This window comes from Pan troglodytes, chromosome 11 (genome assembly GCF_028858775.2).
Source record: "Pan troglodytes isolate AG18354 chromosome 11, NHGRI_mPanTro3-v2.0_pri, whole genome shotgun sequence".
NCBI classification, from domain to species: Eukaryota; Metazoa; Chordata; class Mammalia; order Primates; family Hominidae; genus Pan; species Pan troglodytes.
In genome coordinates, this window is record NC_072409.2 from 82,670,194 (window position 1) to 82,686,920 (window position 16,727).

Sequence of the window (16,727 nt, forward strand, 5' to 3'; positions counted from 1 at the left end):
GGAGGCTGAGGCAGGGGAATCACTTGAACCTGGGAGGTGGAGGTTGCAGTAAGCCAAGATCGCGCCACTGCACTCTGGCCTGGGAAACAGAGCGAGACTCCGTCTCAAAAGAAAAAAGAAAAAAAGTTCAAAGTATTTTACAGTGAACATCCATATGCCCATATCTAGATTCTACCATTAACATATTTTTTCATATACATATCCATTCTTCTACCTACCCACTAATTTTCTTTTTTAATGCATTTCAAAGCAAGCTGTAGACATGAGTGCACTTAGCTTATATTTTTCAGCATTTCATCAATTAGAATTCAATTTATATTTTTTTCCTTTTGAGGTGAAAGTTATACCACAAATCTTAAGTATGCCTTCACTGAATTTTGACAAATACATAACCCAACTCCCTAACAAGATTCAGAGTGACGACACTTTCACCCCAAAAATTCCCTCATGCCCCACCCCAGTCATACCTTCACTTTTGAGACTGGTACATGGAAGCTCCTATGGAAAAAGAAAAAGAAATGGTAACTACTTTAGGAATAACTAAAATGATACAACTATAATATAATGCCAAAGGTAACAAGAATATCCCAAATGTCCCGTACTTCTCTGATAGTCACTTATTCACCAACTTCACTTGCCATGTCTGGAGCGAGCCTAATCCCTATATGAATGAGCTTTACTCACAAGAGGACTCCAGGCTTACAGACTTTTCATGAAAATACAATTCTAACAATTTTTGTGGTCTGGTCTTCAAATTCACAGTAGACTAATAATTACAAAATCTGAATAGAAAGAGGGGCTGCTAAAGGTATGCAAAGGAAAGAGAAGTCATCACCTAACAAGGGTACAGACAGAAAAAGCCATAAAAAGCAGATATAAGAATTGAAAACAGATGACAATCTGTACCATTTAATGCAGGGACAAATGGCTCTACACACTTCAGAGCACACCTGATAATATCACAAAACTACAGCAAAGTGAAATAAAGCAGGATCTTTGGTTTGACCTCTAAAGTTTGGTTTCCACTACATGTGAGTGGTCTAAAAGGTCTATCACGTAATTTTGCTAAGGCATGATCCTAAAAATCGTGTGTAGTGATGATGGTGTGTGGGAAGGAAGTCAGTCACTTGGGGTAGAATGAGTCTGGCTAGCTGCCCGGCTTCTACATCTGATTTTGGCTTTGATGTCATTTACAGGTTGCCATGTACTCAGAAATGAGAAAAATGACTTTAAAAGTCCCCTCTTCATAAAAATTATCCTGAAAAAAAAAAAAAAAAAAAAGCAGCTACTGAAGTTGATAACAGATGTGAAGAGGTCTAAGCAATAAAAGGTTCTTGGCTGGAAAATATACATTTCAGATAAAAAATGAGGTGTCTGGGATTGATGATATGAAAAAGTTCCCTACATGCTCTCTAGAGATATAAAGCAAAAGTGACTCATGAAACTGAGTTAATGCTCCCATCAGTGAACACTGGATTATACGGAAGAAATGATATGCAGGAGTGGTTATCTACAATTGTCAGGAAAGGCAGAACTCCCATAAATTCCTGCACATGAATTACCATAAAGACTTAAATATAGCATGCTTTATGAAGACATAGACATAGCATACATTTATCAGAATCCCACCAAAGTGATGAAATGAAAACAACCTTTGAAGTTTTAAGAAATGTTTTATTTATCTAGAAAACTCACTTCTGTGGAAAAGCCCATTCCATTACAAAAACCATGTCATGAAAAATCCATATTCATGAAAAATCTAGTTAAACAATGAGGTGATAATTATCAGCTTATTTTTTTTATTTTTTTTTTTGAGACAGTCTTGCTCTGTTGCCCAGGCTGGAGCGCAGTGGTGCAATCTCGGTTCACTGCAAGCTCCACCTCCTGGGTTCACACCATTCTCCTGCCTCAGCCTCCCGAGTAGCTGGGACTACAGGCGCCCACCACCGTGCCTGGCTAATTTTTTGTATTTTTAGTAGAGACGGGGTTTCACCATGGTCTCAATCTCCTGACCTTGTGATCCGCCCACCTCAGCCTCCCAAAGTGCTGGGATTACAGGCGTGAGCCACCACACCCAGCCAATTATCAGCTTTTTGAAGAGTTTTTTTTTACTTTGTCAAACAGGTTTAACAGAGTTTGTATTGACAGTGAGCTCCTCCTGCAATTTAAGGACTTCTACTTGCAAAAATTCAACTTACACATAGCTTTTCAAGAATACACTCACTGCCATGGAGTCCACTATTAGAGGGAGTGAGGACAAAGAGTCAATGAGAAGCAAGAAAACGTAGAGATAGAAAGAGGGATTGTGGGAGAATGAAGAAAACTGACAGCAGCCACTTCCAGCTTACATGTCCCAACCCTGCTTACAATTTTCAGTCACACAGATCACAAAGAGCATCTCTGGGCATTACTAAATTTATGATTGCCAAATCACAGCATCTCACAGTCTTTAATACAGTATTTACAAAGTACAAAAGTGGTCCCATACCTGACATTCAAAAATGCCTCTGTTATCCTATGTATATTGTAATTTCTTTCAGGAAAAAACCCATATATGATTACACAACTTTTGTAACATGTAAATTATACTACTTTTCCCTTTTTTCTGAAGTTTTCCTATTAAACTAGCTTCCCATTTATGGACTATATCCTCAGAATTATTCGCAAGTCAGATGCTGCCAGACCCTGCATTGTGTTTAACAGAACCAACGGTTCACAATTCTGTCTCCACCCTGGCTTGTACTCTACTGGGACAAATGTTGATATACACTAAAATGACTAAGTAGGTCAAAGAGCAGGATAAATCAACACTCAGTGTGTTCCCCAAGCTGAATCACCCGAAGACTTTTTATAACATAAAGTCTGATGAAAACTATCCAAGGTAGGCTGGGCACAGTGGCTCACGTCTGTAATCCCAGCATTTTGGGAGGCTGAGGCGGGTAGATTACCTGAGGTCAGGAGTTCAAGACCAGCCTGGCTAACATGGTGAAACCCCACCTCTACTAAAAATACAAAAATTAGCCAGGAGTGGTGGTGCACACCTGTAATCCCAGCACTTTGGGAGGCTGAGGCAGGAGGATCACTTGAGGTCAGGAGTTTGAGACCAGCCTGGCCAACATGGCAAAATCCTGTCTCTACTAAAAATACAAAAATTAGCCGGGTGTGATGGCATGCACCTGTAATTCCAGCTACTCCAGAGGCTAAGGCATAAGAATCACTTGAATCTGGGAGGTGGAGGCTGCAGTGAGCCAAGACTGCGCCTCTGCACTCCATCCTGGGTGATGGAGTGAGACTCTGTCTCAAAATAAATAAATAAAATTAAAAAAAAAAAAGAAAAATAAAAACCATCCAGGCTTTCACCAGAAAGTAGAAACTGACAAAACAGATGTACAGTGAAGAATTAAGCCTTACTTAAAGAGAGTCTGGCCTTTGTGCTTGGCTTCTGAGAGGTAATCTCTAAGCCTAGTGGAATGCCATGCCTGATATAAGTGTCATTGTTTGCCTGGAGTCTTGAGTCACTGGATAGTCCAATTACGTGATTTAGGAGCAGGCTGGCCACACTGGATAGTTTTAGGGCAGGGGTTTTGGGTCACATGGTATCGGTAGACCTCGGGAGAGATTGGAGACTAAGATTAGCCACATGGGCAGTCAACTATGATTGCACAATAGAGCACCAATAAAAACTGAACACACAGGTCTGGGTGAACTTTCCTGGTTGGCAATATTCCATGTATGCTGGCACACACTGAAGCGGAGAGAGTAATACTTTCCTGACTCCACAGGGAAAGGACAAATGAAGTTCCACCTTTGGTACTTTTTTGGACTCTGTCCTACATACTTCTTCCCTTGGCTGATTTAATCTGTATCCTTTTCCTTGTAATAAAACTGTAACCTCCTTATAGTAAACCTCTAACCATGAGTGTAACCACCAGCAAGTTCGGTGAGTCCTTTTATCAAATTATCAAGCCTCGCAGGTGGTCTTAGGGACCACTGAACTTTCAATTGGTATCAAAAGTTGGTGCCACAAGTGGGTGGTCATATGGACTGTGTTTCCTCTAACTTCTTAGTTGGCTGACTCCTTGCAACAGTGCTACTGTTCCCCTTTTCAGACTATCACACCTGTATTTGGTAGAGTGATCTGTATATCTGCCTTATCCCACTATAGGCCTCTGGACCTTGAGTGCCACAACCACTTCCCATACCTAATCTACTGAGGTTATTTTGATTCCTCCCCTCCCATAATTACCATTTTAAAGAAAACATTGATGGCAACAACTCTAGCATTGTTTAGGATTTACCTTTGTTCTGAAAGAGCATCTGCAGGAAATAACTGATGTGCGAGAGCATGGTCCACAGTCTCCTTCATGGCAGAGCTTTTCACAGGTATGAATGAAATCTTTAATAAAAACGAAAAGAGCTGGAAATGAAAATTGCAACTACTCATTTTCATACTCCCAAATTTGCTAGCCACACTGGTCTTCCCCTCCATGCCCTGCAACTCCAGAATCAGAGTTGAGGGAAGTATGCAGTCAATGCTTCTTCCCTATCTTCCCTTCATCTGGCAGACTGGGCCTTTTCTGACAACTTCAGGGCCCAGCTTAGACACTGGAATATGCTTTAAAGTATACGACGTTTTGCCTAAGTCAAAAAAAGGCCAAGTGTGGTGGCTCATGCCTATAATTCCAGCACTTTGAGAGGCTGAGGTGGGAGGATCGCTTGACCCCAGGAGTTCGAGATCACCTGGGAACATGGTGAAACCCTGTGTCTACCAAAAAAAAAAAAAAAGCACAAAAACAAGAAATTAGCCAGGAGTGGTGATGCAGGCCTACAGTCCCAGCTACTCAGGAGTCTGACGTGGGAAAATCTCCTGAGCATGGGACGTTGAGGCTATAGTGAACTGTGATCGCACCACTGAACTCCAGTCTAGGTGACAGAGCAAGACCCTGTTTCAAAACAAATAACAAAAACACAGAATAAATCTTCTTTTTCCTCAGGCCCCACATCTCCAGTGTAGACTTGAATCTCCCTAAAACTGTAGCCATGGATGACTTTAGTGGAATGCTGTCGACTCTGAAAGTCATCTGGGGATTATAAATAATCAGAAGCCATGATCCACAGTCTGACTGACTAGAGCTCTGTGAATGTCTGGTGGTGCCTGCATCCATGCTGCTAAACTAGGTTTAGGACAAGTCCTGTTTCCAGGACCCTATGGGGATCACCTGGGGTCTCTTATGGCTACTGTTTACATGGTGTACTTTTTCTATTCTTTAACTTTCAGCCTCATTGTATCTTTGCCTATAAAGATTGTCTCCATGGCCTGGTGCGGTGGCTCACGCCTGTAATCCCAGCACTTTGGGAGGCCGAGGTGGGCAGATCATGAGGTCAGGAGTTTGAGACCAGCCTGACCAACATGGTGAAACCCTGTCTCTACTAAAAATACAAAAAAATTAGCCAGGCGTGGTGGCGCCCACCTGTAATCCCAGCGACTCAGGAGGCTGAGGCAGGAGAATCGCTTGAACCTGGGAGGCGGAGGTTGCAGTGAGCCAAGATCATGCCACTGCACTCCAGCCTGGGCAACAGAGCAAGACTCCATCTCAAGAGAGCATATAGTTGGATCTTGTTTTTTAAATCCAGTCTAAAAAATTTCTGCTTTTGGCTGGGTGCAGTGGCTCATGCCTGTAATCCCAGCACTTTGAGAAGCCAAGGTGGGAGGACTGCTTGAGCCCAGGAGTTCGGGATCAGCCCGGGAAATAGAGTGAGATTCCACCTCTATAAAAAATAAATAAATCAAAACTCAAAAATATCTGCTTTTGCTCAATCCATTCACATTTAATGTTACTGTTATAGCTGGATTTATGTTTGTCTTTTTTAGTTTTCTATAAGTCTCATGTCTTTTTTGTTATTCTAATACTCCTTTCCTATTTTCGTTTGCATTTTGTCAATATTTTTTATAGTGTAATTCCCTTAATTATATTTTTCACTACATTTTTTGAGTTATTTTCTTAATGGTCCCTCTAGGGCTTACCATATACATCTTATCAGAATCTACTTCAGATTTATACTAACTCCAGTAAGATACAGAAGGTTTACCCTTACACAGCTCTATTCTTCTCCCCTTTTGTGCAGTTATTGTTATACATATCAGATCTATATGTTATAAACCCAATACTACTTTGTTAGAACTTTATATAATGTTATATCTATTAAAGAAGCTGAAAAAGATAACAAATATATATTTATAGCTTTATTAATTTTTGGAGACAGGGTCCCACTCTTGTCACTCAGGCTGGAATGCAGTGGCATGATCATAGCTGACTGCAGTCTTGAACTCTTGGCCTCAAGTGATCCCCCACTTTAGCCTCTCGAGTAGGTGGGACTACAGGCACATACCACCACGTCTGGGTAATTTTACAAATTTCTTTTAGGGATTAAATCTCACTACGTTGCCCAGGCTGGCCTTGAACTCCTAGCCTCAAGTGATCCTTCCACCTCAGCCTCCTGAGTAGCTGGGATTACAGGTGAGAGCTACAGTGCCCAGCTTTTTTTTTTTTTTTTTTTTTTTTAAAGACAGAGGCTTGCTCTGTTGCCCAGGCTGGAGTGCAGTGGCATGATCTTGGCTCACTGCAGCCTCTGCCTCCTGAATTCAAACAATTTTTGTGCCTCAGCCTCCTGAGTAGCTGGGATCACAGGCATGTGCCACCACACCACACTAATTTTTGTATTTTTAGTAGAAACGGAGTTTCACCATGTTGGTCAGGCTGGTCTCAAACTCCTGACATCAAGTGATCTGCCCACCTTGGCCTCCCAAAGAGCTGGGATTACAGGTGTGAGTCACTGCGCCTAGCCCCCCTCTTATACAAAATTTACCACTTATGGCTTCCCTCATTTGTTCCTGTAGGTTTGAGTTGTGATCTGGTATCATTTTCTTATTCTAACACAACTTTGATCCCATCTATCTCCTTTATGCTATAATTATCAAATATACTTCTACAGGTTATAGGCCTAAAATATAATTTTATACATATTATTTTATACAGTTGTTTTTTAAATCAGTTGAGAAGAAGAAATATGCATTTATACTGCCTTTTATAATTACATAATCATCTTTACTAGTGCTCTTTGTCTTTTCATGTGGATTTGAAATTCTATTTGGGTTTACTTGCTTATAGCCTGAAGAATTTCTTTTAGTACTTATTGTAAGGCAAGTCTGCCTGCTAGCAATAAATTTTGTTTTTATCTTCATTTTCTAAAGTTAGTTTCATGAGATGTAAGATTCTTGGTTGACAGTTTTCTTTTTTTCTTTTTCTTTTTTTGAGACAGAGTCTCTCTCTGTTGCCCAGGCTGGAGTGCAGTGGCGCAATCTCGGCTCACTGCAAGCTACGCCTCCCGGGTTCATGCCATTCTCCTGCCTCAGCATCCCGAGTAGCTGGGACTACAGGTGCCCGCCACCATGCCCGGCTAATTTTTTGTATTTTTTAGTAGAGACAGGGTTTCACTGTGTTAGCCAGGATGGTCTCAATATCCTGACCTCGTGATCCACCCGCCTCGGCCTCTCAAAGTGCTGGGATTACAGGCATGAGCCACCACACCCGGCCAGTTGCCAGTTTTCTTTCAGCACTTTGAATATGTCATCCTACTGCCTTCTGGTTGTGATGTGTTCTCCATTGTTTCTGATGAGAAGTCCACTGTTAAGCTTACAGAGGTTCGCTTGTATGTGATAAATCATTTTTCTCTTGCTGCTTTCAAGACTTTCTCCTTATCATTAACTTTTAGCATTTTTATTATGTGTCTAGATGTGGATCTCTTTCCTACCTGGAGTTTACTGAGTTTCCTGGATGTGTAGTGTTTTTCAATACATTTGAAAGTTTTTATCTATTATTTCATTAAATATTTTTCCACTTCTTTCTACTCTCCTCCTCATATTCCAATTACATGTACACTGATACAGTTAAAGGTATCCCACATTTCTGAGGCTTTGTTCATTTCTCTTCATTATATTTTCTCTCTGTCCGTTGGGTTATATAATCTCTTTCTTTTTTTTTTTGAGATGGAATCTCACTCTGTCGCCCAGGCTGGAGTGCAGTGGCACAATCTCAGCTCACTGCAACCTCCGCCTCCCAGGTTCACACCATTCTCCTGCCTCAGCCTCCCGAGTAGCTGGGACTACAGGTGCCCACCACCACATCTGGCTAATTTTTTTTTTGTATATGTAGTAGAGACGGGGTTTCACCATGTTAGCCAGGATGGTCTCGATCTCCTGACCTCGTGATCCGCCTGCCTCAGCCTCCCAAAATGCTGGGATTACAGGCATGAGCCACTGTGCCTGATCGAATCTCTTTCAATCTATTTTCATGTTCACTGATCGTTTCTTCTGCCAGCTCAAATCTACTATTGAGCCCCTTTAATGAAGTTTTCTTCTTCCTTTGAGAAAGGGTCTTGCTTTCTTGCCCACCTGAAGCACAGTGGCATGATCATGGCTTGCTGCAACCTCAACCTCTTGGACTCAAGCAATCTTGCCAACTCAGCCTCCTGAGTAGCTGGGATCACAGGTGTGTGCCACCATGCCCAGCTAAATTTAATTATTATTATTATTTTTGAGATGGAGTCTTACTCCCTCGTCCAGGCTGGAGTACAGTGGTGCGATCTCGGCTCACTGCAACCTCCGCCTACTGGGTTCAAGCGATTCTCCTGCCTTAGCCTTCCAAATAGCCAGGATTACAGGCGTGTGCCGCCACGCCCAGCTAATTTTTATATTTTTAGTAGAGACGAGATTTCACCACGTTGGCCAGGCTGATCTCAAACTCCTGATCCCAAGTGATCTGCCTGCCTCAGCCTCCCAAAGTGCTGGGATTACAGGCATGAGCCACTGTGCCTGGCCTAAGTTTTTAAAATTTTTTGTAGAGATAGGGTCTCACTACGTGCTCAGGCTGGTCTTGAACTCCTGGGCTTAAGCAATTCTCCTGCCTCCACCTCTCAAAGCACTGAGATTCAGGCATAAGCCACGGTACCCAGCCTAATGAATTTTGCATTTCAGTTATCCTACTTTTAAACTTCAGAATTTCCATTTGGGCCTCTTTTAAAACTAGTTTCTATCTCTTTATCAATATTCTCTATTTGATAAGACATCATCTTCACATCTTTCTTTACCTCTTTAAGTATGGTTTCCCTTCAATTCTTTGAAGATATTTATTTATTTGGTTTTTTTTTTTTTTTTTTTTTGAGATGAAGTCTTGCTCTGTTGCCCAGGCTGTAGTGCAGTGGCGCAATCGCGGCTCACTGCAACCTCTGCCTCCTGGGTTCAAGTGATTCTCCTGCCTCAGCCGCCGGAGCAGCTGGGACCACAGGCACATACCAACATGCCCAGCTAATTTTTGTATTTTTAGTAGAGATGGGGTTTCACCATGTCGGCCAGGCTGGTCTTGAACTCCTGACCTCGTGATCCTCCTGCCTCAGCCTCCCAAAGTGCTGGGATTACAGGCGTGAGCCACCATGCCTGGCCCAGTTCTTTGAACATATTTATTATGATTATCCTACAGTCTTTGTTAAATCTGACATCTGGTCACTCTCACAAGGCAGTTTCTGTTGCCTGTTTTTTTCCCTGTTTCTTTGCACATTTCATACTTTTTCTTGGAAACTAGACATTTTAGCTATATAGCAACTCTGGATACTGCTTCCCCTCTCCACAGCTTGTTTTTGTTGTGGTTGCTTATTTATTTGTTTTGTGACTTGGCTAGACTATTTCAGTGAAGTCTATTTTCCCTACAGTATGTAGCTGCTGGTGTCACTCTTTGGATGGCACAACCTTAGGGGTACAAACTGACCCTGGAATGACAGTCGTTTCAAGCAGGGCTCTCTTTGTCTTGATTCCCGATCTCTCTGTTAAACTGTGTGCCTTATTTGGATGACGCTCAGTCTCAAGGATCCATTAATTGCAGTTCTATTGTTTTTGACAATGTTCCAGGGCATCAATTGCTCAGCAGTCTGATCCAATTAAATTTGGGCAGGAATAGTCTTTGCTGTAAGTCTTTGAGATTTGTTCTGACCTGAAGAGGGCTCCTCTTAGCTACCTTTCCCTGATTCTCTCTGATGAACTAGATGGCCTACAGTTTAGTTACTGTTCTTTAAGGTATGTTATCATTTTCTAAAGTGTCCTTAGGCCTGTACTTCCCCACACTGTTTCAAATAAAGTCAGTTCCTTTGGAGAGTACCTCGGAGCTCTCTTTTGTTATGAACTGTCTCTCGCCCTGGGAAAAGTCTCTGAGGCACTACTCTGGGTGCTGGGTAGGATAGTAGCCTCTTGCCTTCTTGGCTTGCTTCTCTCAGTGGAACCTCCGCCCTACGAGTGAGCTGGGGTGAGGACGATTAGGGCTCCAGTATTCTGCTGCAAATGGGATGAAGCCTCCATTCTGTAAGTGGGAGCTTGGTGGAGAAAGGGAGCCCTAACTGCTCAGCTGCACTCACCAGAATTTCAGCCTCTTCAACTTGGAGTTGGAGGGGTAGAGAAATGTTGACAATGTGGCCTTCCCAGTGAGATACGGTAAACCTGACTGGGAGCTGAGGGGAGAAGAAGCCCCATCTTCTTGTCCACACTTATCCTGAGTGGAGATCTGTCAAGCTGAGCTGAGGGGAGGAGGAAGGAACTAGCTAGGGCTCAATGCCACAGACTCTTGCTGTTGTTTACCAGAGTTTTAGTAGATTTTGTTCAATAAATATGTCTTCATTTGAGGTATGCTCTTAGGGCAATTTCTAGAGACTTTTTTTTTTTTTTTCGAGATGGAGTCTCACTCTGTCACCCAGGCTGGAGTGCAGTGGCGTGATCTGAGTTGATCATGGCTTGAACCCCCCAGGTTCAAGCGATTCCCCTGCCTCAGCCTCCCGAGTAGCTGGGATTACAGGCATGTGCCACCATGCCTGGCTAATTTTTGTATTTTTAGTAGAGACGGGGTTTCATCATGTTGGCCAGGCTAGTCCTGAACTCCTGACCTCAAGTGATCTGCCCACCTCAGCATCCCAAAGTGTGGGGGATTACAGATGTGAACCACTGCACCCAGCCTCCAGAAACTTTAAATGGTTGATTTTTTTTTTTTTTTTTTTTTTGAGACAGGGTCTCACTCTGTCAGCCTAGCTGGAGTGCAGTGCTGCATTCATGGCTCACTGCAGCCTCAACATCCCAGGGTCAAATGATCCTTTTGCCTCAGCCTCCCAAGTAGCTGGGACCACAGGCACGTGCCGCCATACCCAGGTAAATAAAAAATGTTTTTTGGTACATACAGGGTCTTGCCATGTTGCCCAGGCTGGTCTCAAAGTCCTGGACTCAAGCAGTTCTCCCACCTTGGCCCCCCAAAGTGCTGAGATTATAGGTATGAGCCACCATGCCCAGCCTTGATGGTTGCTTTTTTATAGTTTTCCCTAGCTTTGTTTGCTTTACTGGGAAGCAGATCTATGGGAGTTCTTCATGCTATCATCTTTAAAGTAGAACTCTATCCAGTCTCTTATACTGAAGCTGTGTCTCTGGGATGGAAATTTCCTACTGAGTGTGATACAAAAGACCTAAGCGAGCTTTCTATAGATAAGCTAGGTCTGAACAAACCTGACAGTCATTGTTATCACTAGCCACACGCTTGTCTCTGAGCTTCTCAGTCAACTCAGCCTATTTCCTTAAAGGTTTTCCATGATACCTGCTGAGGTATAGCAGGTACCCTCTTATCCCTTAACCTGGTCTTGTCCCATCCCAAGGTCTGTTACTGCCAGTTACTACCCTTCTCTTGCTCAAGTCCCTTTGCATTACCCATTTCACATTTCCTTCTTCTCTCATCACCAACAGGATACGTGAGTGCCAGGGTAGGATTTCTGGTCATTATATGTGAAATTCTTATAAAACTGACTCATGTGCTTTCCGAAAGGGGATTTGATTTACTAGTCATTTGATCTCCATATCATAGACACATTTTCATGGCAAGCAGAGAACCAACAGATGACTGGCTTTCCTAATGCAGCTGGAATGTGTATTAAAATACAAGAAGACAGCACTTCTCCTCTATACACAATTTTAAGGTCAGATTGAGAAAAAGGATTAAGTAGGGTGTTCCCACTGATTCACGCTGGCACTTGAAAGAAATGTGAACTCTCTCCTTTTGATGAAATGGAAACCAAACCTAAAGATTCTAGCTTTACCTCAGAAGATACATGGTTAGTTTTAGAAATAATTTTCCTATTCAATCTCAGTTGCCTACTTTCCATTTTTTTCTAAATGCATGGCCTTTCAACACCCACTCAGGAGAGAAGTTGCCAAGTCATTGCAAAACTGCAGACATACATTCCCAAAAGACTGAGTCAGATAGGCTCAGTATAGTATTACTTTGTATCTAAATCCAATGAGCTTTTTCTGGTTTCTATATTCAAGTAATCAGAAGCCACAAATCAAAAGAAAGGGGGAATTACTAAAAGTAGACAGGCAAGCATACTAAAAGCACTGACAAGAATATAAACAACAAAAAGCTTCAACAAGCAGATACAACAATTCAAACTGCTCACTGGTATGGGGCATCAGTCTGAGAAACCTCAGCAGGCCAAGGGCACCACTGCATTCAGTGTAATACAGTAACTGGAGTTCATAAAAATGATGACTCTGGGTCAATGAGAGAAAAATTACAACACCTTCAGTAAACTCTGTTTAAACATGAAATGTAAATTTTAGAAAAATATTCATCCAGCCGGGCATGGTGGCTCACACCTATAATCCCAGCACTTTGGGAGGCCAAGGCGGGCAGATCACCCAAGGTCAGGAGTTCAAGACCAGCTTGGCCAACATGGTGAAACCCCGTCTCTACAAAAATACAAAAAAAAATTAGCTGGGCATGATTGCAGGTGCCTGTAATCCCAGCTACTCGGGAGGCCAAGGCAGGAGAATTGCTTGAACCCAGGAGGTGGAGGTTGCAGTGAGCCAAAATCACGCCACTGCACTCTAGCCTGGGCAACAGAGCGAGACTCTGTCTCAAAAAAAAAAAAAAAAAAAAAAAAAAGAAAAGAAAAATATTCATCCAAAATGATGTTCAATAGGTGCTATCCTCGTATCCTCAGCTAGATGGGAAACTTAGCTACAGAGGCTGACATTCCTTGAATGATCTAAATGGCTGAGGTTCTATTGTACTTACAATTTTAGTTCTTTGGCCAGGTACAGTGGCTTACACCTGTAATCCCAGCACTTTGGGAACCCAAGGCGGTTGGATCACTTGGTGCCAGGAGTTCGAGACCAGCCTGGTCAACATGGTGAAACCCTGTCTCTATTAAAAATACAAAAATTAGCCGGGCGTGGTGGTGTGCGCCTGTAGTCCCAGCTACTTGGGAGGCTGAGACACAAGAATCATTTGAGCCCAGGAGTCAGAGGCTGCAGTGAGCTGAGATCCTACCACTGCACTCGAGCTGGGGCGACAGAGCGAGACTCTGTCTCCAAACCAGACTCTGTCTCACCCACAATTATTTTAGCATGTTCCTATTATGTGAAAAGGGTTTTCAACACTTGCTGAACCCTGGATTGGTATAAATACATATAGTGTTCATTATAGTACAGGCTCCTAAGAGAAATCATAACCCCTATGGAACAGTAACTCACCACAGTTGTCCAGAGTTAACAATAAAATACCTGAATCAGAGAGATCATTTGGGCAAATGTATGGGTTTTCACAAGTATATGTTGAGGAGGAAAGAAAACGTACCTACATAAATATGATCATAATATTTAGAAACCTCTGATATTGTAACTGGCACTTACTTCTACATTGCTTAAACACTCATTGCTGCCAACCATTTACAATAATATTTTTAAAGCCAACTTTACGCTTACTAGTTACCTAAGGAACCACAAGGCAGAGGCTTGCCGCACACTTTTCCACATGAAGGCACAGGGTCCATGCATGTTTTCCGACTACTACTTCCAAGTTCTAGCAACTGGCTGAGAGGAGTTTGGCCACAGGGGCAACAGCGCACCAGCTGGGGGAGCCGTGGGCATTGCTGGCAGGGCTGAGGGTGGCACACTTGCGAACATGTATGGTTACCACATTTCAAGTCCCTGTTAAGAATAACACACTATTACATAATTGTTGCATAAAGTGCAGCTTTAGTTCAACTGAAGAAAACGTAAAACCTTACTTGCCACATATCTTTAAACAGCTGAAATCCCCAAATCCATCAGACTTTCCTACATCGGTTCCACATAACACATCTCGGGAGGTGCTGCCGCAATAGCATACTTGAAGAGAAAATTTCAAAAACAAAACGTTAGTAACATGTATGGGTTCTTAAAACGTCACAAATAATCTATAAGAAAATACAAAATGCGGGCCCGGCACAGTGGCTCATGCCTGTAATCTGGGAGGCCAAATAGAGTACTGATCAGACCTATGCAGAAATGAGTATCGTTCATACAGCAGCTCTAAGACCCACCTAAGAGCTTTACCATAGGAAGAAATTTAAAAAGCCTTGTTAAACTATTAATATCTCATAGTGCCTCTGCAGCACATTCCAAGAACAGCATCAGAGTGAAGCAACCTCTAAATTAAGAGAACACTATCTGGTCCATAAGGCCATGGTTGAACACCATTCACTGTGAGGCTCCTGCGGGTCCTCTGGTGATGTTACAGGGGATAGACAAGCTAAGCTGGTAGTAGTGGTGGAGGAGTTGACATCTGGATTTCCCATCCTCACTTCAACCCAAGAAGCACAGGTTTCATACTTTATGTCAGGTTTTACATAAAACACTTGTAAAAAGGTCCCCGTTGCCAAAAAGAAATTTAAAAATTGGCATGAGAGTATAAGATCTAATTATCAGAATAAATGCAGTATTATAAAAACATCACATTTTTAAAATCACATATACAATAAAAATAAAATAGAAACCTTCTAATAAGGTATTAAAAATAATACTCAAAAAATAAAATCGTACATTAAACAGAACCAAAAGGTTTCACTATAATGAAGACTCTTTTTTTTTTTTTTTTTTGAGACAGTCTCACTCTTGCCCAGGCTGGAGTGCAATGGCATGATCTTGGCTCACTGCAACCTCCACCTCCCCGGTTCACGCAATTCTCCTGCCTCAGCCTCCCAAGTAGCTGGGATTATAGGGGCCCGCCACCACGCCCAGCTAATTTCTGTATTTTTAGGAGAGATGGAGTTTCACCACGTTGGCCAGGCTGGTCTTGAACTCCTGAGCTCAGGTGATCCACCTGCCTCAGCCTCCCAAAGGGCTGGGACTACAGGCGTGAGCCACCACGCCTGGCCATAATCAAGACTCTAGATTTTTTTTTTTTTTTTTTAAAGACAGGATCTCACTTTGTTGCCCAGCTGGAGTACAGTGGTGTGAACACAGCTTACTGCAGCCTCGACCTCCCAAAGTGCTGGGATTACAGGTGAGCCACTGTGCCTGCCTTGATTTTTTTTTTTTTAATTAGCTGAATTTAAGATTCAAGGACTCTTTATTTTTAAAATACACATTTCACCTTCCAGTAAGTGCATGTGCAATTTCTTTTCTTTTCTTTCTTTCTTTTTTTTTTTTTTTTTTTTGGAGACAGGGCCTCACTTTGTCACCCAGGCTGGAGTGCAGTCATGTGAACACAGCTCACTGCAGCCTCAAACTCCCGGGCTCAAGCAATGTTCTCACTTCAGCCCCTCAAGTAGCTGGGAGTACAGGTGCGTGCCACTACACCTGGCTAGCTTTTGTATTTTTTGTAGAGATGGGGTTTTGCCATGTTGCCCAAGCTGGTCTCAAACTCCTCGGCTCAAGTGATCAGCCCATCCTGGCCTCCCAAAGTGCTGGGATTACAGGTGTGAGCCACTACACCTGGCCTATATGCAATTTTTTCCCCCGTTCTAAAACTCATTTGTTCATTTAATAAAGACTGATTTGATAAATTAATAAAGATTCAGAAAACACAATAAATATTTGTAGAATCAATGAACTGGTAAAGAAACCCTGGCAACTGGAAGCTTTTGCTAGTAGGCTTTTCTTTGCTAAGTTTCTGCTCAAACAGAACAAACGCTTTTTACAGAGGTAATGAATAGAAAGCTGTGAGCAAAAGAATCAAGGGTCAGAACAGGTAACAATAAAAAAATTGAGTTCCTGATGAAAAAATCTGAGTAAATACTAAAAAGCTCTCCTAGGCACAAGAGACAGAAATATGAGCAGGTGACAGAAGAATTAGGTAGAGTCACAGCTGGTTAAATAATATTAAGGAACCAAAGGACCCTGTTGCCAGCCTTAACCCATTTAGTATTTTATCAACATATGAATAAAGACCCAAAAAGAATGCTTATTAATCTCTAGATAAGGCTGAAAGGGATCCTAGAAGATTATAATTCAAGAAGATAAACTATTTACATGGCCAAAATATTCTGCTAGATAACTAATGTGGAAAAACAAAAAGTCTTCAAAACTGGGTTTGAAAAATCAACTAAACAGAAACAAGGAGGAAGAGACTGGGATCCATAGAAATTTGTACAAAAAAGACTTGGGTGATTTAGCTGAGTAAAAGCCCAATATGAATCAAGAGCTAAAAACAGCTGAAGCCAGGCATGGTGGTGTGCATCTGTAGTGCCAGCTACTTGGGAGGCTGAGGCAGGAGAATCTGCACTCTGGCCTGGATGACAGAACGAGATCCAAAAAAAAAAAAAAAGGCTTGGTAAGTACCAGGATAGAGAGCTTTTCTGCACTTCCTGTTAATTACAGATCCATA

General features: G+C 42.2%; 1 protein-coding gene across 40 annotated transcripts in view; it reads right to left on the reverse strand.

Moving 5' to 3' along the window:
- NFX1 (nuclear transcription factor, X-box binding 1) overlaps positions 1-16,727 on the reverse strand; it is an 81,100-nt gene that overhangs the window by 38,396 nt on the left and 25,977 nt on the right. For 24 of the 40 annotated variants that reach the window (XR_010148728.1, XR_010148731.1, XR_010148732.1 and 21 more), the window contains exons 8-11: positions 14,149-14,248; positions 13,851-14,068; positions 4,299-4,396; positions 468-498 (exon numbers count right to left, since the gene is read on the reverse strand). Coding sequence is in view for 30 of the 40 variants with exons in the window: in XM_054658743.2 (XP_054514718.1) it covers positions 468-498; positions 4,299-4,396; positions 13,851-14,068; positions 14,149-14,248 (447 nt within the window). In the remaining 10 variants the exon portion in view is untranslated. Of the gene's footprint in view, positions 1-467; positions 499-4,298; positions 4,418-13,850; positions 14,069-14,148; positions 14,249-16,727 lie in introns of all 40 variants that reach the window. The other 16 variants (XR_010148725.1, XR_010148730.1, XR_010148726.1 and 13 more) reach the window with 1 other exon arrangement.